Genomic DNA, 20,625 nt, shown 5'->3' on the forward strand with positions numbered 1-20,625 from the left:
GGAATAGAATTCTAATTTTGTTAAGAAATATGGACAGCATAAAAAAATTTTGAAAAGTAGTATTAGAAAAAAACCAATATACATTTAAAGAACACATTTGCTGAAACTACAGCCAAGAATAATTATTTATATTTATTTCTTTGTTCGAATTATTTCTACCACTCAACTTTTCAATCTATATTAAATTTATTTTAATCGAATTATTTACTTGAAGCATTCATCAGTAATAATATTTCAAGAATATAACAACTTAAATAGATACCAACGTATTAGTAATAAGTAAGAAATTCTATGGATAATTAATGATATAACAATATAAATTAACTGAAGAACAAGAATATATATTTTCAAATTTCTGAACATTTAAAAACAATCAATGCAGACGCTGTTGATAATCGAATATTTTATGAATCGAAATAACAACGTCAACACATAATATACGATGTATTTAAAATATCGATAATAATATTGACCAGATGGCACCATCATATATTATCGATATTACTGTATAAAGTTTGACAGCTCTATCTCAAACGCGGTCAATGTGTTTCTATGCAATTATTGTATTGCTTAAATTGTTTAAATTCTAACTACAAAATCGTCATTGCTTTCTGACTATTCCTAATAACTTGAACATACCCTCAAAAACACGTGATGGCCGAAGTAAAGGGTTCCAAAAAACGAAAAAATAGCTCGACGGCTTCCTCTAATGAACGAACTGTCGAAAACAAACAAATGTTTGAGGAAATAAACAAATTTGCAGCAAACTTAGACATTGTGGAAAAGGATCTAAATTATGCAATTGCGCATAGCTTGTCAGGCTTAAATACAGACGATAAAATTAAACTGGACACATACTTGGCCTATGTAAATAGCACGTTGTTTTGGATGAATTTAAAACTCAATGGAACCGATTTGTCCAATGTAAGACACATGAGCCATTGTTTGTATTGTATATAAATATTGACTCAGCCTAATTTTTATCCGTAGCACTACATTTTACATGATTTGCGTCGAGCCAAAGAAATGTTAGCACGTGAAAAGGAAATAAATGATTCCTTAACAGCACCTCGCTTGGACATCGCAGCAAGCAAACGCTTTATTGCATCGGGAATGCACACACGCTTCATTGAAATGGATGGAATCATGGTGACCAAAGAGCAATATCAACGCAGCTTAGCAGAAAGTGCTAGTAAAAATTAAACATCTAACATAGTGCTCCTACTAGCATAACGTTTCCCGCATACACAACTACAAAAAAAACAAATACATTAGTGCCTAGATAAAAATATACTTTTATAATTAAATTTTTTGAACTGGAGGAAGATAATCATGCTTAATGTGGTAAAAAGGAAAAACACATTAATAACGATTGCTGCTTATAAATCAAAGGGTAATTTGGTTCACTCTACCCATCAATAAATAATAATTTAAACGAACAGTGGACAAATAATTGTTTAACTTGTGTAGTTTTTATTTCTTTTTCTCGCTTTGAACCCAAAGGCATAATCAATTTACTGCCATATTTGATAGACTAAGCATATTGGAAATTTTATGAACCATCTAAATCAAGTTGTGTATCCTATTATGCATAATTTTTCTTGGCTGTCGTAATGTTCGTTTATTCAGGCAAAATGTCCGGCAAAACTGGATGATGTACTGGGTTCATGAACTTTTGATTTATCATGGATGTTTATCTTATTAAGCCTGTCGACGTATTTTTTTCGAAATGAGATCTGTGCACTTGCTGTCATTTATTCTTTATATTTTTATGTGCCAATTGAAGATTCTTTTCAACTGTGCAGTTGCCGCATAAGCCACCATGATATCTTTCATGTTCTTTAAAACGCACTTCATTAAAATCTGTAGAATTTTATATGCGTCAAAATATTTACGAGTATACTAATTTAGAGTTGCTCAGTCATAATCTTTTTGAAAAATTATGTTGATGTATGATGTAGTTGCCTCTTGCCTAGTTTTAAATAGTTCAGGAATTAGGATATTTGCAATTTTAATAAACAGATTATTTGTGTTTAATTCCTACAAGCAGACATTGTCAGAGGCTATTAAGTATAATCAAACGTGTTGTCATTCAAAACATTAAACAAGAAATGTTTAAATAAAAAAAACCTAGCTCCGATATTGTATCGATAATCGATTTTATTTGGCCTATTAAAATTCGTATTCGGGGATGTTTTTTTTACTTTTTTACTTTCTGTGGCTTACATACAATTTATATAAATAAATTTTAAATCAGTACTGTACAAATTTGATATTGATTTAAAAATCTGTTTTTTTAACTTAAACAAAAAATTTTAAATTTGGTAACATTCAAATATTATATTGTATTGCAGACAAAATTCTAATCTCCAAATGCTACTTCAAAACTCAAAAGATATATTTTGTTTAATTAAAAATTTACTTTTATGGGTAATTCGTCTTACTAGATTAATTTGTCAAAAACAATTTTTCGGTATGATTAACCGACCAAACAGATTTATTATCAAGTTATGTTTTATAACTGTTTGAAATTCTGTTCAATTTTTGTTTAATATTTGGCCATTGTATTTTTATTTCTATTGATACAAAAAATATATTTTAAAAATAATTTTTATAATATTATATAATTTGCTATTAATATAACTTCGACGTCGATTTAATGTTATTTTTGACGCCAATTAATTATAAGTCGAAACCTCTGATGAGCAACACCGTGAGCAACCAATTCATTCAATGGTCTATCGAATACATCGATAGGTAATGAAGTATTGAATGCGCTGTAATCGATATTAATCAGGTGATACAATCGATGTATTTTTGTATTCTTGGCCTGCACCCCAAATTTGTGAAAATTACACTGTGCGCGACATAAATGAAAATGAATATAAAATAAACAATTGAATAATGTGAATAGTGTGGTGTCCACATCATAATGGGATACATTTTGAAAATCAATTATACAAATGTACTGTTTTTTTTTATGCTAGTGCAGTGCAACTTAAAGTGATCCAAACTGCTGTGCGAAAAGTGTTTATTGGCTCTGTATAGAGGATAACAATATGTTGTAGGCGGCTGAAATTCGTGTAGGATGTTTGCAGCTGAAATTTAGATACATGTATACATATAGTTGAAGGTGTAAGTAAAAATCATTCCATTTCATGAGAGTTTGCATTTTTCTGAATTGGTTTTGTGAATGTCTTGTTGGGATTTCATAAGCGCATATGTATGTACATTGATTTGGCTGTCCATAAACACATTGTGTATGTGTGTATGCGCGAGTGTGTGTGTGTATGTATGTATGTAAATAGACCTATATAAATATATTTATATATTCATATAAATATGTATGTGTGTGAAATATGTGTGTACCTTTAAATCTTGAAGGACTTGAAAAAAAAAATACTACATAGTGCGTGATATTTTAATTTTTGATAGCAAAAATGCATTGAGATGGAACCCACATCCATACATTTGCGTGTATGCGCGTACATCTAAATGCAAATGTATGTGTATCAAGGATATATGTACGCATGTATATAAGCGAACACTGTATGTATGTATGTGTGCATCTCTTTTATTTTCTAATGCATACAAACCTATTGACATGAATGTTCACACATACTAACATATATATATGTACATATTTTCTGTATTGTGGTCGCTTTTCCATTCATTTAATGCATACAAAGTAAATGATAAATATGGTATGCAACTTTTTGTAAATGTTCGATATTCCATAAAGAAGGATATTTTTGCCAGCAATTCTAAGTAAAATTTAATTAAAACTATAAATGTTTGATTTTACAAGATTGTTTTATAATTATATGTATGTTTCCAAAAAATAACAGCAGTGAACAAACCTACTTAATTGCAACTTAACCACTGCAATGCAAAAGTGAAACAAAAAGTGCCATCTTGTAAACGGTTTTGTTGCGTAGACATTTATTTTCTATAAGGTTGGTCTTCACGTATGGCATGATGTTTAATAAATTATAAACAGCATGAAAACAACATTCATGTCCTCCTCTGTGAAAACCCAGACCTCAGCCTTGGTAACTAACTATTCATGTCGAAGCAAATTGCTGTAATTGTAATATCTAGAGATACATGTTGACGTAGAAAATAGTAATGATATTAAAATTTAGATCAGTTATCAAAAACTGGTTGCATTTGGTCAACGCATTGTTGAAAATTCTTTAAATGATTTTAATAGTCACTTTATTTCGACCGTTATAGCAGACTTTGAGTCTGAATTGTGGGAGGTACAACTTCAAAGGTTTTGAAGAGTCCAACATTTGATGTTTTAATGCTAACAATAGTGGTGAAATTCTTAAAATAAATAAGTTGAATAATTTGTATTCTGTCAAATTTTGTAGCCTTACTTTTTTAACCGTTTTTAACCAATATCCACAAATATAAATTTCTAATTTTAGAAACTACTCATGAATTAAAAGATGATAACATGAAGAGAAAACCACATATGTTGCAAATAATGTTGCTCTAAATACAACAAAATCAAATAAAAAGCACGGATATTAACTACGTTTGCTAACCTGGAAGCAGTTTGATTGGAACTGAAGCAAATGGGAGCAAATACTTCCAGCGGTGGTTATCCCATGGCCACACCTGCTGACAATGCAGGTGCGAATAGTGAAAATGGCAGCGGAAACGTATCTGTCCTACAGTCCCTTACGACCACAAGAATGGGCTCATCGGGCTCTGGTGGAGGACCTGGGACAAGTGTGGCATATAGCGGCATTCACTATCATCATCGAGACCAAAGGCGAAAGCGAGTTACCGGATTTGCCACGTTAAAAAGGAAATTCATTCGACGTCGACGTTCATCCAAAGCCTGCGATCACGCACGTGTTCTACGCGACTTTGTCTGTGACTGGACGCCCCTTGAATTGGCAGCACTCTGCGAGGAGTTTGAAGCATTGTCGGCTCTTAGAGATTTATCCGTAAGTAATGATGTCAACAAAATGACTATTAAGAAATTGAGCGACCACATTGGACTAGGTTAGATAAATTATTTAGCAATACTTGTCCGACATATAGTGCAATATATTTTTTGTTCTTTTCAATTAATTCTATTTTGAGTCGACTTTTTCTATACATACATTTACATTACATAATATAATATAATCTATTTAACTGAATTGAATTGAATGAAGTTATTAAGATGATTATTAAATATTTGAGTATACAATATATGTATATATATTTTTTAGGTACAAGCGGAATTGGCACGACCCCCGGCTACAACATACAAACAAGATTTGGCAGCATTATATGATTTAAATTTGTGTACAGATTGTGATCTCGTATTTCGTGGTTCAATATTTCCCGTGCATCGTTCCATATTATCATCGCGTTGCACTTATTTTCGCGACTTGCTTTCGGGCTGTCCGGGATTCGGAGCACGCATTTGTCTGGAGTTGTCATCATCACCAATCGATGTGCAGATCTTCTCATCATTGTTGCGTTACTTGTATACCGGTGATCTTTGTCCACATGATCCAACGATTAATATCAATTTGCTGCGTCAACTTGGCGATGACTTCGGCACCCCCAATCCCCTAGAACATGATCTACGTTATTTGCTGGAAACCGGAGATTATGCGGATGCTGCACTTGTGTTCACAGCGGATGGATCCAATGATAGCTGCTTGCGTCAGGACGCTGGTACCTCCGAGTACGGATTTCGACCGAAATTGGAGCTGCCATGTCACAAGGCCATCTTAAGTGCCCGCTCACCGTTCTTTCGTAATCTGATTGCCCGCCGAACGCGTAACATTGATGAGTACATAGAGCGATCGACTCATGTGCCCACACGCATAGTTCTCGATGAATCTGTTATACCGAAGCGTTACGCTCGAGTTCTACTTCAAGCCATTTACTTGGACACTGTCGATTTGACCCTGATATTGCGAGGCGGCGGTGGCACTGGGAATTCGGTTGGTTCCCTCGGCTCACTTGGTGAGGTGCACGCCCTAACGAATACGGGACGGGTGCGGCCGACAACGCTGGAAGAAGCAATGGAGTTGTATCAAATTGGAAGATTTTTGGAGCTCGATATATTGGCGCAAGGCTGTGAAGACTTGATACTCGAGTGGTTGTCATTGGATACATTGTCAATGGTCCTTAAGTGGGGATGTCAACCTCATGGCTCCGCTTGGGTATTTCGCCAGGCCTGTCAATACTTGCGGGAAGAGTTTGCTGCCGTCAGCGCTTCACCAGTGCTTTGTCAATTGGACAAGGGGCAACTTGTGCACATTCTGCAAAGTAACTTTTTGCAAGCTTCCGAATTGGAGATTCTACAAGCTGTGCTCAAGTGGGGTGAACAGGAGCTTATTCGGCGCATGGAGGATCGCGAACCAAATCTCTTATCACACACAGCGCACTCGGTCTCTAGGAAGGGCGTTAAGCGACGTGATCTCAGTGACATTGAGTTGCGTGAAATTCTATCCGAATTGCTGCCATTGGTGCGAATGGATCACGTGTTGCCGCCAAACAGTGAGGTCCTATGTCAAGCGATTCGTCGTGGTCTTGTTAGCACACCACCATCGCATATGATCAGCGATGAACGTGAAAACTTGCGGGTTAATGCATGGATTCGCGGTGGCAAGAATCAAGGACTCTTTGTGCGCCCGCGGCTCTTTATGCCGTATTTTGAGGAGGTGAAGGCCCTGCTCGAGGATCGCATGGCCACCTCGCATCATCAAGTTGAACTTCAGCGCATGCGTCGATCACGACATTTCCCCGATATACCCGATACGCTCTATATGGTGTCGCGTATGAACGCCGCGTCCACACATAGCGGCGGCTTTGCTGCTGGTATCGGCAACGATGGACCGGATAAAGTTGATCCAACCGCTTTACCACCACCAGATAGTCTAACGATTTCAGCAATGCGCAAGCGTGAGCATAAGCTTCGACAGTCGCCAATGTGTCAAAGAGCATTATTGTTGCCCCTCTCATCGCGTCATGAAATTGATCGACAAATTCGCTTGCGCGTTGTCAGAGAGTTTAATTTGCCAGACGAGGTGTCCGATCTATTGGAAAACTCCATGTTAACCAACAAGGGAGATAACAGCAGTCGAGAAGAATGCAACGATGTTGCTTCGACCACTCATCAAACAGAGGAATGCCTATTGGAAGATCATGACGACCAAAGTCCACCACCGTCGCCAGCAGTTACAGACTCAGCTGCTCGCCATACGGCGACAGCCGTTGGCGCTTCATTTTTGTCGACGACAACATCATCGATGGCATCATCATCAGCAGCCTCTTCTGTGTGCGGCACAGAACAGTGCTATAGTCGAAATTTGACTTTCCCACGTCATCAGCAGCAATCAAGTAGCTTACTTGGTGTTGCAACTCTATTGGCAAACAACTCAAGTGCTGGACGACTGCAATCGAGTTACGCTCGCTTATCGGCATCAGCAATGCATCATCGCAATGAATTGCCAGCATTGATAACCGAGGGAGATTTTCGATTTCCGCATGGCGGTAATGCTTTGAATTTGGATCGAATAGCTGAAAACAGTTCGAGTGGATTGGTTGACACAGGCGGCGGTAATGGCAATGGGCATCTCTCTGATATGATGCCAGATGTGGCAATGGCAACAGCATCACTGGGCCAGCTGCATCTCTCCGCTGGTGGAGGATCTGGCTCTGGTTGCGTGAGTAATCATCCCAATCGTCTCATTGGTAGCAGCAACAGTGATATGTCCGAAAGTTTGCAACTTGATCTAGGAGATGGCCCAAGTCCTCACATAATCAATAGTGCTGCCGCTGCTGGTGTGATATCTTTGCGTAATTTGCAAGTGAGTACTTATAAAGTGAGCTACATATATGCATTATATATCGGTTGTACGCATCAGTAATACAGTTTACTAAGCATAATGCTGTATCTGATTGTTCTAATTTAACTACTAAACTGATAAATTGTAATTATATCTGGGCAAATTTCTGTAGATTCGTCAACCAATATATACTGTTGGGTAATCATGAATTATGTATTTTCAAAATTCAAAATATTAATAATATTCATTCTGCACAGCATCAATTGCCGCAAAACAACTACCATCACCACATCATGCAGCAGCGCTCCAACTCGCCATTTGATATTCTACGACAGGGGCTGCACTCGCCTGCTCCTCCGCAGCACCCGCATCCCCCATCAGGTGCGCTGAATTCCGGGCCACCTCGATTTTTATAGAGGTTACAAGTGGCTCCCGATAAGGGGCTTTATTTTAGCACTCCTTTCTAATAAATAATAAAAATAATTAATATTAAAATTTCAACAAAATATATAGTTAAATTAAAAACAAATTAATGTAAGTACCGTACAAAAACTAAAAATGTGCGTTCTTAATGACGATTCGTTCAACTACATCTTAGAAGTAATTGGCGTATGTACAAATGACAAAAAAAAAACAAAAAAAAGATTATGAATATTAACATACCAACATTTGACGCAATTGAAAGTAAAGCTAGTTTTTTATAACAATAATGATCTAAATAACAGCTATATATCTGGGTATGTATATATATAAATATATACATATAGCAGGGCTGCAAATCGGTTCTAAACCGATCCTCGGTGTACCATATTAAAAGCCGAAGCGTCAAAATTATATATCGGGAAGATTGGTTCAAAAAAAGAATTTATTTGTACATTTCGGTTCTGTTCATTTATATATCAATGTATGATACAAATATTGAAGTAAGGAATCAACTCAAGTTTAACTTTTTGTTTTGGAATTAACATAAATAGATTAGGAAAGAATTCTTAATGGTAATTCAGTTAAATCACAATATTGTTGGCTCTGTTCAAAACTGTTCCACAAATCGAACTTCAGTTTATAATTCAAATTCAATATCTTGTGCTTAGAGATTTGTAGTCCTGAATATACACAAGTATATATATATATATATATGTCTGTATTTATATTTATATTATATATAGAATATATACTATGTACATATAGCTGTTATTTGAAACCGTTTAAATTGCAAAAGCTTATATAAAATATTATTCACAATAAGGCTTATTTTTAACTTGTTGTCAGACAAAAACAAAGGAAAAAACATTAAAAAAAAAATCAAGGTATATTTGCATTCCTCTTCCGACATGTAGCTGTCATTGTACTGTCTTTGCCAGACTGATAATGAACAGAACTGATTACGAGTATATTATTAGTTAAAAATTAAATATTTTCAACATTCAATAGCTGCAAACAAATATACAGTTCAGGTTAAAATAATATTACAAATATGGGTTTGAAACAAAATGGTTTAAAACAAGTGTAATATGGCAACAAATTCGACAAATTAACCATATAATTATGTACGTATATTATCGGATACATTGGGAAAATTCGAATAAAAGAAATCCTGCTCATATTTACCAATTGTGTCTTCAATTTGGATATCTGTTTTACCGGAATAGCTTAGTCGACTTACCTTAACGAACAACTTGAGATGCGCCTATAATTCTGTACGGTATTTATTTCAAAATTGTGACTAGAGGAATTAGATATGATTCTCCACTTCTTGGTTAATTTAAGCAATAAATAAACTTGCAATGTGCTGCCTGTATGCCATAAAAACGAAGGATTAGCGTATCTTCAACAACACTTCGGGAAATACCTAATTTGATTTAACAGAAATTAATTTCGAATGATGCAAGTTGATCGTTTATCGGGACAAACTATACACAGTAAGAATATGTCCGTTTTTTCGATAAAGGATGTCATAATTGTAGCTATGACGCTGCAGGATGTGGTCGAATTATGAAAATAAAACCTGAATCTGTATACTTATACACAGTCCCAGGAGAAAAGTTTGGCATTCAAGGATTTGCAGATTCAAACCAAAAACTCATCGACGACCTTAAGAGTAAGTGTGAGACGTGAAAAAATGGTCTAAATGTTCTGCAGAAGCTTCGTCATTTTAAGAACGATCGATTGAAGAGACGTTCATCAAATTTGCAAATACAGCTGTGAACTTTGAAATAGCAGTGCGACACAAAAAACACTAAGTAACGGATTTTTAGCTTATTTCTTTTTGTTAGTTAATCCCCGGCACATTATTTTTGTAAAATGGAACATAGAGATTGGAAACAAGCAAAACCCCCGTTAGATTTGTTCAATTTTACTGATATTTTCATATTTTTACATTCGTGCACCACTTTTGGGCAGCACTTTGGAAATTTATTAAATCTTCTTTTTGACACTGCTATTTCAAAGTTATTAATAAAGAACCCAATTTCATTTGTTATTATCTATATTCGGTAAAATGTTGAATTGCTAAACTGAAAAAAGGGTTTAATTATTAAAAATTAAATACTTTATGCTGTTATAACTTAATTTTATATGAAATTTGTGTTTATGACAGGTTTTTTAAATTTTAAACGCACAGGTCGCTATCACTGCTATTTCAAAGTTCACAGCTGTGTTTGTAGATATAGACATAATTGTTTTGCCAAGCGGCTGAAATAACAGGATAATTTTGTTTACTCAGCTAAATTTTGAAAGCGCTCTTGGTTGACCAATGAACATTGAAATCATTGTTTTACTTTTTGAGATATTCAAATTTTGGCTTTTTGAAGATTTTCTTTTTACCGTGTGTTTACAAGAGTTGAATGCCACCAAGTTTTTTTTTTATGCCAATTCATAGATTTACTTTCCACGAATTCTTGCAAAATGTGATAGAGATATTGGTTCTGAAACTGTGTAGCAAATCCTCTACTGTGGGCTGGTGTTGAAAAGAAGAATTGTAAGCCTACCTTAGCAATCATGGACTACTTGCCATCATCTGTAGATGTCCCGCAACCACAAAACATTATCTGCAACTGTCACCGTTATAACCCGAGACCAAAGAGCTTCTGGCAACCCGGTCTCTGAGCTGGCTATAGGCCGATACAAATACCAGGCAAACATAATCGAAGAGCAATAACCCCATGTATCTAAACTTCAGATTCTGAAGGCATCAAAGTCAATAATAACTACATATCTTACGACTTAAACAGCAACAGCAACAGCAATGGCAAAATCAATATTAACAGCAACAATATCTAGAAAAATGATTTTAAGGTTTTTCTTTCAGCTTGAACATACGTCAAATAATCAATAAATTTAAATAAAATATGTAATTAAAGAGTACTTACACTTGGACTGGGCTACTTTACTCATGAACTTCACTTAAGGAACTCTGGATCTCTAATCTACATAGTATTTGTGTACCCATAATTTTGATGCGTGGCATGAAAGCACGGATCAGCTCCACAATACAACGGAATGTGGGTCATCAAGTTGAAATTCTGAGAACATATTTGCAGAGTTAATATTAGAAAAACTCATAACTCCATTGTTCATACAAATAGTAATATATTTCTAAGCTACAAATATATTGAAGGTATGAGTATGAGGGTACTTGATTAGTAATCTTTCACCCTCAGCTGCGCTACGCTTAGTAATCATTTGTATTTGTACGGATAGTAATATGGAGCACCAATACCAGTATATTGTATAAATTTAAATATATAAATGTAAATAAGTATCAAAAATATATATACCTCCCGCGTTTCTAATTAAGACTAAAGTTGCTCTTGCTTGGTTACTCAACAAAAATAATACAATTTCTAAAGAATAACATATAGCGCAGCGTTTCGTTGTTGCTTTTCACATGAGCGTACAACAAATTTTCCATTGCATTCTCTCTTGGTACATTGGATTCATTTTTTTTAAATAGTAAATCATTCTACAGTGTAATAAATTAAATTAAATAACTATGCATAAATATATATATATTTATTTGCAAAAATTAAATAATTTTGTCAAACAATACTGCATAGCGCCTGCGTTTATAGTTTCTAAATTTAATGTAAATGTACCAAAATATGTTCCATTGCGTTTTTCTATGGTACATTTAGTCCATATACCTCAAATGGTACATAGTTCTAAACTTTAATAAGAACTGCTTTTTCATTGAATTTTTCCTAGCAAAAACTAAGTTTTACAAATCATTTTGTAAAGATTATACTCAACAATGTATACAGTGGCTCTGATTCTGTATTTTATCGTAAATGGTACATATGTATATATACATATGTATGTACATACATAGTATATGGGTGTTGGCACAACAAAATTATTTTCATGTGGTCGGATGCCGATATTATCTTTCTCTTTCTATTTGATGTTTATGCCTGTATGTACATATAGTATTATATATACATATGCATGTACTCACAGTTAAGAAAAATAAACAACTGTGTCTGAGCGAGAAAGCATTGCACTTCCATTATCTTTAGTTACGAATGTTTTTGCATATGTAATTGCATGTGCATTCACACAGCTCTTAATGCTTAATAGGTACATCGGGTTCGTGTCTTCGTTAAACTTTTAAGCACTTGAGGAAGTACCAAAGAAAATTCCAAAGATTGTCTCGTTGAAGCGTTTTGTTAAATTACAAACAATTATTTTATATAAATTCTTTTTCGATTTACGTTATCCTGGATAAAGACCATTATCAAAATGTCTCTGCCTGATTGATCAGATGGTAGGCGTTACGATGCTGAAATCTTCGCAAAAGTGTGGCTTACGCATTTCTTCAGTTTTTTTTTTTATATGTACCAACACCAAAAGTTAGTCACAGTTCGAGTTAGAACAAACGGATAAGGATGTTAATTCTCCCAAAATGCAACCATAATTTCACTTGAAATCCGTGTTCTCAAAGAGGTCTTGACTTTGTTTAAGGGCCATACCTACTTTACGAGTGCAATTTTTAAGCAAAATGATTTGTTGTTGATGCACACACTAGCAACTATGACTTGAATAATTTCTACACATTCTGAGATGATCCAAAATAACAAGGAATAATTTTGAAGAGTGACTTTAGCTTTCTTACTTCCTGAATTTACGATGGCTCATAGCCTATGAGACGTTGACGCGACTGACGTTTACATATATCCACTTGTCATCATTGATCATGTAGGAGATTGTCACTGTCCTCATTTTGAAATATCACTTTTCTGTGCGGCATGAAGATAGAGTTAAGATTTCTAAGTTACATTTAGTTTTCAGTGAATGTATTGCGAAGTTTTGATTCAATCTGTTATAGTTGATATTTGAATATGGATGAAAAGAGACTTCAATTTATAAGTAATTTGGATTATTTGCAGTACTTACATCATGTCCTCATACATCAGGTATTCAGAACGAATACATAAATGCAGATTTTTGTTCACATTTAAGTTCTTGGGATGTCAATTTATTGCTCGAAATACCTACATACGTTACGTCACATACATCATAATTCCTCATTCCGCCCACCAATGACAACATACTAATCTTAATCAACTAGCTCCCGAGCTGCTAGTGGGTGCCACATGTTTACTTATTAAAATTAAAGTACACTTTCATTATAAATGCCGAGTGAATCGGATTCAACATAAGTGATACATATATGTATGTATGTAAGCAAAATGTATTTTTGAGTTTTAATGTAATTTTAACATGAACATGTATTTTTCGTTTTGTTATCTATTAGTTTATTGATAATACCATAAGCATTTTGTTATTTGTTGGGTTACTTTCATTGTTTGATGAATTCAGCTAATTACAGACATTCATTTTATTTATTACTTTTGATTTAGGTATAAATTGTACATAAGAAATCATAATAAAATTACAATATTGTACGTATGCATTTGTTGTGATTTTGTGGCATATACATAAGTAAGAATGTATTGCATGTATACAGTTTTTGTTTTTTTTTTTTAAATTTACATATAAACATATAAATTTGTATAAAGATTCTGATATTAACATAATTAATATATGGTTTCTTCTTGTAATGTGATTTTATTAACCAGAAAACATTTAAAGAGTAGTTTTTTCGTTAAGCATTATCTTCCATTTTGACGCGTTTTCAAAGTTTGACGAATATTATCAAATTTTTTTTGCATATAACTAACAATTTTATTTTGTTTTATTTATTAATTGTCTTCTAAACGAAAATGGGTTTTATGAAGATTAATTAATTGTTTAAATTATCTGTTTAAATCTCTACGCGCACAATACAACTATGATGTTTTTAATAGAGGTCATGAACAAGTTTATTTTCTGGAATTTCCGTTCGTTCTTACCCTTGAACGGAATTAAGCTAATTGTCTGTTTGATTGCAGGCTGTTTCATATATGCACTAAACTGTGTTACCTTCATTGTTTTAATAATAAGAATAAATTTCTTGTGATGTTTTTGAATTTTTTTGTTTAAAGGAATTAACTTTTATTTCCACTATAATATTTTTTAGGGGGGACCAGTCATTTTTACTTAGTAACGTGTTACGTGTTTTGTGTATGTTACTGCGTGCAAGCTTTTCGTTCCAGTTAAACTTAAAAGTATATTGAAATTAAGTTGTTTTTATTGACATACAACATATTTATCTATCATTTTTGTTTACCGTTGTGAATGGTTTTTAGTGAGTTTTTGCGGGTACATGAACATAAATACATTTGGAATATTAGAAGCTCATACGTGTCTTATGGTCAAAACAATAACTAAAATACATATGAAATCGCAACTCTCAAGTTGTAAAGTTATTCATAACGAGCTCGCGAATTCACTTATCCTGTTTACAATTGATGAAGTTCATGCGCCGGTCACAAGGTTTGACTATTCATCATCAAATCAAACACTGCGTTGCTACTAGTTATTCGAGGTGGAGAACTATCGACGTCACTATCGGTATTCTCGATAGTTAGGCGCTTTGCACTATTTGACTGTGGACGATAGTTATTTGTGCTATTCTTTGAGAGAGATTGTATAGTTACAAATTGTATGAATTTCTTCGAAAGGATCTTACAGGCATCTGATAGAAGAGCTTGGCTACATGAACAGTTTAGTATCAACTTATAGTGTAATGAAAATAATATTAATGCATATTTGAGTTCAAATTATAACAAAAACTTTATAAGTTTAATAAAAATCCAATTAAATTTTAAATGGAAAATACTATCGATAATTATTGATGGTTTTTGGTGAAAATCGATCGTCGACTATCGATGGTGACGACTAGCGATAGTAATCCACCTCTACTAGTTATGCTTTTTGGTTGAGTGTTGTACTTCGCGATCGATACTTCTTTTGTTAGTCTATATGTTAAGATTTCGTTAAACATTTATAAATTTTTGTTAGGTTTTAAAGTTAATTTTTTTGTTTTTCATTTATTATTGTAGCTTATATGGCCGTCAATTATATGTAAATAGTTTTGTTTTTGTTCACTAATAATTATGTTATTTAAATCATTCTTCTTTTTGTTTGTATATAAATTAAGGACTTAAACGTTATAAGAAAAATGTTTTATAAAGTGTATTGTTGTTTACTGTTTTTTTTTTTTTTTTTTTGTTTTTAATTTGTTCATTACATTAAATTTTTTAATTTACGCAATATTTTCATGCCTTTTTATGTTCTATCTGTAATTTTTTTTTTTTTTGTTGTTGTTGTAAATGCTTTAAATTTATTTGACTTTACTTCATTAAGAACAACTTTCTGCCGTGTGTATGTATATGTGTGTATATATATGAAGTCATATAAGAATTTTTGTTTAAGTTTTGATGTCTGACAAATTAAAGTGAAGCGTCGTCGTCGTCACGTCACCCCGTCGTTATTCATACAGTTATGTACGGATAATACAGTACAGTATAATTACCATAATGTACGGTGCTATCATAGTAATCAACAATGGTGCACACTCATTTTCATTTCATTTCATTTTCATTTGACAATATAGCAGCAGCGCAGCAGACGTCGCCGACACTAAATGTTGTTGTTGTATATGACTATATACGATTTGAACTAACTTTACGTACTTTAAACTGTAGCTGTTATCATCTCTCTCAATCTGACTTCTGATCAATGACAGCTCCATCATCAGTATCATCATCATAGGTTTTTGCTTCGAATTTTCATTTTCATTTACACTAATAATATTCTTGTATGTGTGTGTGTCTGTGTATGTGTGTATGTCTAGTTGTTTTGTTGCATGTTTGCATGTTGCTTGTTGCTGTGTCTGTGTGTTTTGGTTGTTGTTGTTGTATAAGTATAATAAGTATATAGCAATATAAATAATTTGTATATAAAGTTCTTGTTTTTGCTGTGGTCTTTGTTGCAGTCAACGTCGTTTACATTTCCCCTTCAACATCTGCATCTGCATATCCATCTCCATCTCTATCTCAATCTCTATTTCCTTCTTGATCTTCATCTCTATTATCATTATCAATCATCAATCAAGCGCTTTACAACATATTCTGCCTGCTTGTGCTTTTGTTTGTTTGTTTGTTTATTTTGTTTAGCTTAACAACAGTTACAAGGAACCATTTGACCATCATCTACACATTATGAGAGATGATGTCTTTTGTGTGTTGCTGCTGTGCTCTGTTGTTATTGTCGCTGGCTGCTACTACTGCTGAACTGAACGCTGACTGCCTGCAGCCACTATGCCACGTTGACCCTACTTCATACCCCACTACCACCCACTACCATTACCACCGCCATCGACACCGCCCACATTTAGTTCCACACGCGCAAGAATGAGTCCCACGATCCTGTTGCCACTGCCATGCCATTCTCGGTGACGCCCAAACATGATACACGATTATCATGGCCAGCCAGAATTCCAGAGCGTTCCGCTTTCATTGTATCCCAGACATTACAATTGAAATCATCATAGCCAGCTAATAACAGACGGCCGCTTTTTGAAAACGCCACCGAGGTGATGCCGCAAATGATGTTGTCATGCGAATACATTGCCAGCTCCTGATCAGCACGTATATCAAATAGGCGACATGTAGCATCATCCGATCCAGTCGCAAAGGCTTGTCCATTCGGAAAGAAGGTAACGGCATTGATGTCCGATTCGTGGCCGGGAAACGTTTGTTTGCATTGACCCTCACGAATATCCCACAACTTGGCGGACGCATCACAGGCGCCCGACACAAATGTTTTAAAGTCCGGTGCCAGCGATAGAGCCATCACATCTCCCGTATGACCCAGATATGAATACAGCTGCTGGCCCGTCTCAATGTCCCACAGGCCGCACGTCATATCACCGGAGCTGGTCACAATTTGAGTGTCGTCGATGAAACGACAGCATGACAGATAGCCACCATGGCCGGGTAGCTCGCGCGACACACGCACATTGCCCTCGCGTGTCTTTAGGTTGTAGATTGAACACATGTTGTCGAGGCCACCGCAGGCAACATAGCTGCCCGATGGAGCGTATGCACAGGTCATCACCCACGACGAACGTAATGGGATGGCGTGCACTTTGTTTGTGGTATGCGAGTCCCAAACAATCAGTTTGCCATCCTGTGATGCGGATACCAGATTCCTCGAATCGTTGCCCCAGTGCATGGCATAGATTTTGGCCAAATGGCCGCGCAGTGTGCGGCGTGTGCGCATCTGTATGCGGCCAATTGGTTCCAGCGAGGCGGCCGCTTGCAACAGCGATGTGTCGCACGCCGCCTTTCTTGCGTCGCGAATGGCATTCTTGAGAGATTCGGCTTCTTGTCGTAGACTGTCGAGTTCATTCATCTTTATATGCTGGTTGAGGTTCGTTTAAATCTCTTTGTTGCAACTTTGGTTTGCTTTGCTCGATTCGATTCGATTCGATTTATTCGCTGCTGCTGCTGCTGTGTTTTCAAAACTAAAGGAAGACAAACATTCGAAATTAGGTTCCAGTAATTGAAATACACAAAATGCAGCGTGCCGGGTTTTACATGCTATATATATAGTCAAACTCACGAGGCAACTCGAAAAAAAAAAAGCAAAATAATATCAATATCTGTTTTGACTTTTTCACAAATGTATATACATAGTTTTCGCCCGATTTTGGTTTGAACATATATGAAATAGCAGTTAGTCGGTCACGTTATCAAGAAAAAAGAAAACTTACTGTTATAACTATTTTGATTTCCTCAGCGAGTCTCCTGTTGATTTTTTGTGTTCCGTTTGCTTCACGTCGTCATACAAATAACCGTAATATATATAAATATATATGTTTCTGGAGCGTTTACAGCGTTTTAGCGATGTTGACTTATCTGATCTGCAGTGTTTCTCTTACAGCCAAAATGTTCGTTGGGTTTTTATCTTTGGAGTTTTTCTGCTTATATACACTCGTTTTTTTTTCTTTGCAGGCAATTGAATTATTTATAATTTATTACGATTTATACGTTTTACGCATTTGTTTCAAGTTAAAACTCTAACAATACGATGGTATTTTGCTGGGGGTCTCAAAAAAGCCTTCGTACTTTTTTTTTTTTAGTATGCACCTTTTACAAAATCGAGTCTTCTAGTGAAAAATATTTAGTTGATGGACTATAGCCGTTGTTTTTGTTGGTTGGTTGGTTTGAACTTGAACAAAAAGGTTACTCCGTTTAAGTAATTTGTTTTTTTTGTGTGTGTTTTTGTTAGTTATACAGCACTATAATTTTTACACTGATGATAAAATTGATGTTGGCTGCTCGCTCGTTTGGTCCGCCTGAATTCACCAGTGCTGCTTGCTGCTGCCTTTTCCTTTTGGTTACTCGATTCGGTTTTTTGGTACACCAAAATTGCAATTTTTGCACCACCGCTGTCAATGGCAACGAAACTAATAGGAGAAAGCAGTACAGCCAGTGTTTCGCGTTGTGGCAAGTATACGGTACGAACGTAAGCGAAAGCAGACTCGAACGTGACCACCACACACACACATAGCAGGCGGCAGCGGCGCGACAAGCATAGATAAATAATAATGACCATTTATCCCATTCGCACCAATGAAAAGTGATGTTCCATTACATTGATAAAGCGAGAAAGAAATACAAAAGAAAAATCAATTTTAAATACTCAAATATTATTTTATACTACATTATTTAAATTCTGCATGTAAAAATTGACGTATTTTTCATCATTTAGCACAAACAAACCGCTTTTGTTCAAGCAAATACAATCATTTTTAACCGAAAAACTCAAATTGAAAATCGTATTCAATATAATATATAAGTACTCGCATATATGTATGTATATACATATGTAGATATATGTGTACACATAAGTATTTGAGCTATTTAAAATAGTTCACCTGGTGGGGCACCTCTGTCGCGTTTGAGTTGCTTTACAGCTTTATTTCTTAGTTCCAAAGATTCAGCTTAAAATCTGTATGCAAAACTTAGATATTTGTATTTATTTATTGTGAACTTATCGTCCGCAGACAACTTTTTCCACATATATCAATCTTAACACAACTTTTCATTTGCACTCTACAATTGGCAGCCAACACCTAGTATTCCAGGAATGCACACAAAATATCGATTACAATAATTTCATCGATGTATCCTACTTTAAAATAAAACATTGCGTTTACACCGCACTGCATTTACGTCAACAGATAGCCGTATAAACTCCTATAGTAGTTGGAAGACCAACATTCATTGCGAACTTAGTAAAATTGTAACTGTTTATATTGAAAACGTTTATTATAGGATTTTTATTCTTAAATATAATCAGCTGATTTAAGGTGTGAAAAAATAACACCAAAATGTCAAAAATAATTTAATATATAAATCAAATTTATTTATAACCATTTTAAAATTCATGATTTCTTTTCATTATCATAATCTAAAATCGATTGTAGATTGCCATTTTTAACTTATTTTGTATGAATAAAATCATAAAATATGATATTACAATATCCAAAATATTAGAAAAAAAATAGAAATAATATAATCTTATTTTAAAAATTATGGTTGAACTTTTTTTTTAACTTGTTAATAAATATCAATTAAGAAATTCGTTAAAATAGTATTAACAAAGTATTATTAAGATAGGAAATTCTAAAATAAGTTCAATAAATTGATCGTGGCATTTCAAAACTTTCAAGAAGGAAGTTGTTTCAAATAAAAAAATTATACCATATACAATCGATTGTGGATGGTGTGATAAAATAACTTAAATATCCGTCAACAAATTGTTAATTTAAGAATTAATCAAATAATTAAAAAACAGATGTAAAATTTTGTTTAACAAATTAATTTGATTAAACAAGTGTTGCACAATTTTTTTTATAAATAAAAAATTATCTCTTCTACATTGGATTGTGGATAGTGAAACTCAACAACTCAAACATCAGACATAAAAAATTAAGATATATAGCTATTGTATAGGAAAATTCAACAAAAATTTTATTAACAATTTTAAAATTGAGTTTAAAATAGAACTTTTTCATAATGCAAAATTTTAACCGATAAAAATAAAAGATGAGCTTTATTAGTCTTCAGTTCTTCACAATTTAGTGATGACTAGATTCATTATTAATTAATTTATTATTATGAACCAAGATCAATATCTAGTATAGCGAAGATTAAAAAACTATAACTATTTGTGAATACAAGTGAAAACCAATTACATTTTTTTATCGATTCACCTTGAAAATTGTTATTCTGTGCTATTAATATCGAGCTCATCGATTGAGGGAAGCTATCGAGCAAAGTGTTCATATATGCTTATTGGATTTATCGATAGTGTCATCGAAATAAAAGACACCTATTTACGTTTAGAAAAGTGCATTCCTTTG

The 20,625-nt window shown here is 34.2% G+C and overlaps 3 protein-coding genes across 4 annotated transcripts; 2 read left to right on the forward strand and 1 right to left on the reverse strand.

Moving 5' to 3' along the window:
* The first annotated feature begins 502 nt into the window (after positions 1–502).
* Positions 503–1,453, forward strand: LOC133848668 (uncharacterized). The gene is made up of 2 exons (XM_062284323.1): positions 503–924; positions 991–1,453. Exons 1-2 carry the CDS (start codon positions 655–657, stop codon positions 1,201–1,203), a joined length of 483 nt encoding a protein of 160 aa, XP_062140307.1. The 5' UTR covers positions 503–654; the 3' UTR covers positions 1,204–1,453.
* Positions 1,454–2,819: 1,366 nt separating this feature from the next.
* Positions 2,820–9,411, forward strand: LOC133847712 (BTB/POZ domain-containing protein 7). Its single transcript, XM_062282901.1, has 4 exons — positions 2,820–3,135; positions 4,434–4,961; positions 5,232–7,829; positions 8,066–9,411. The coding sequence occupies exons 2-4, from the start codon at positions 4,584–4,586 to the stop codon at positions 8,222–8,224; spliced, it is 3,135 nt and encodes a 1,044-aa protein (XP_062138885.1). The 5' UTR covers positions 2,820–3,135; positions 4,434–4,583; the 3' UTR covers positions 8,225–9,411.
* A 5,975-nt stretch (positions 9,412–15,386) lies between these two features.
* LOC133849444 (guanine nucleotide-binding protein subunit beta-1) lies at positions 15,387–19,330 on the reverse strand. 2 transcript variants are annotated; one of them, XM_062285539.1, is made up of 3 exons: positions 19,135–19,330; positions 17,968–18,663; positions 15,387–17,718 (listed from the first exon to the last, which is right to left on the reverse strand). In XM_062285539.1, the coding sequence occupies exon 3, from the start codon at positions 17,604–17,606 to the stop codon at positions 16,584–16,586; it is 1,023 nt and encodes a 340-aa protein (XP_062141523.1). In that variant the 5' UTR covers positions 17,607–17,718; positions 17,968–18,663; positions 19,135–19,330; the 3' UTR covers positions 15,387–16,583. The 2 variants fall into 2 exon arrangements, with proteins under 2 accessions (XP_062141523.1, XP_062141524.1); XM_062285540.1 differs by lacking the exon at positions 19,135–19,330 and having other exon boundaries at positions 17,968–18,681.
* Between the last annotated feature and the right edge of the window lie 1,295 nt (positions 19,331–20,625).

This window comes from Drosophila sulfurigaster, chromosome X, assembly GCF_023558435.1.
Source record: "Drosophila sulfurigaster albostrigata strain 15112-1811.04 chromosome X, ASM2355843v2, whole genome shotgun sequence".
Classification (NCBI taxonomy): domain Eukaryota; kingdom Metazoa; phylum Arthropoda; class Insecta; order Diptera; family Drosophilidae; genus Drosophila; species Drosophila sulfurigaster.

Excerpts from the sequence above, each read along its gene's own strand:
- LOC133847712 (XM_062282901.1), top strand. The coding sequence starts at position 4,584 with ATGGGAGCAAATACTTCCAGCGGTGGTTATCCCATGGCCACACCTGCT. Across the intron at positions 4,962-5,231 it reads CGGCTCTTAGAGATTTATCC|GTACAAGCGGAATTGGCACG; the intron begins GTAAGTAATGAT and ends TATATTTTTTAG. Across the intron at positions 7,830-8,065 it reads TATCTTTGCGTAATTTGCAA|CATCAATTGCCGCAAAACAA; the intron begins GTGAGTACTTAT and ends CATTCTGCACAG.
- LOC133848668 (XM_062284323.1), top strand. The coding sequence starts at position 655 with ATGGCCGAAGTAAAGGGTTCCAAAAAACGAAAAAATAGCTCGACGGCT. Across the intron at positions 925-990 it reads ATGGAACCGATTTGTCCAAT|CACTACATTTTACATGATTT; the intron begins GTAAGACACATG and ends TTTTATCCGTAG.
- LOC133849444 (XM_062285539.1), bottom strand. The coding sequence starts at position 17,606 with ATGAATGAACTCGACAGTCTACGACAAGAAGCCGAATCTCTCAAGAAT.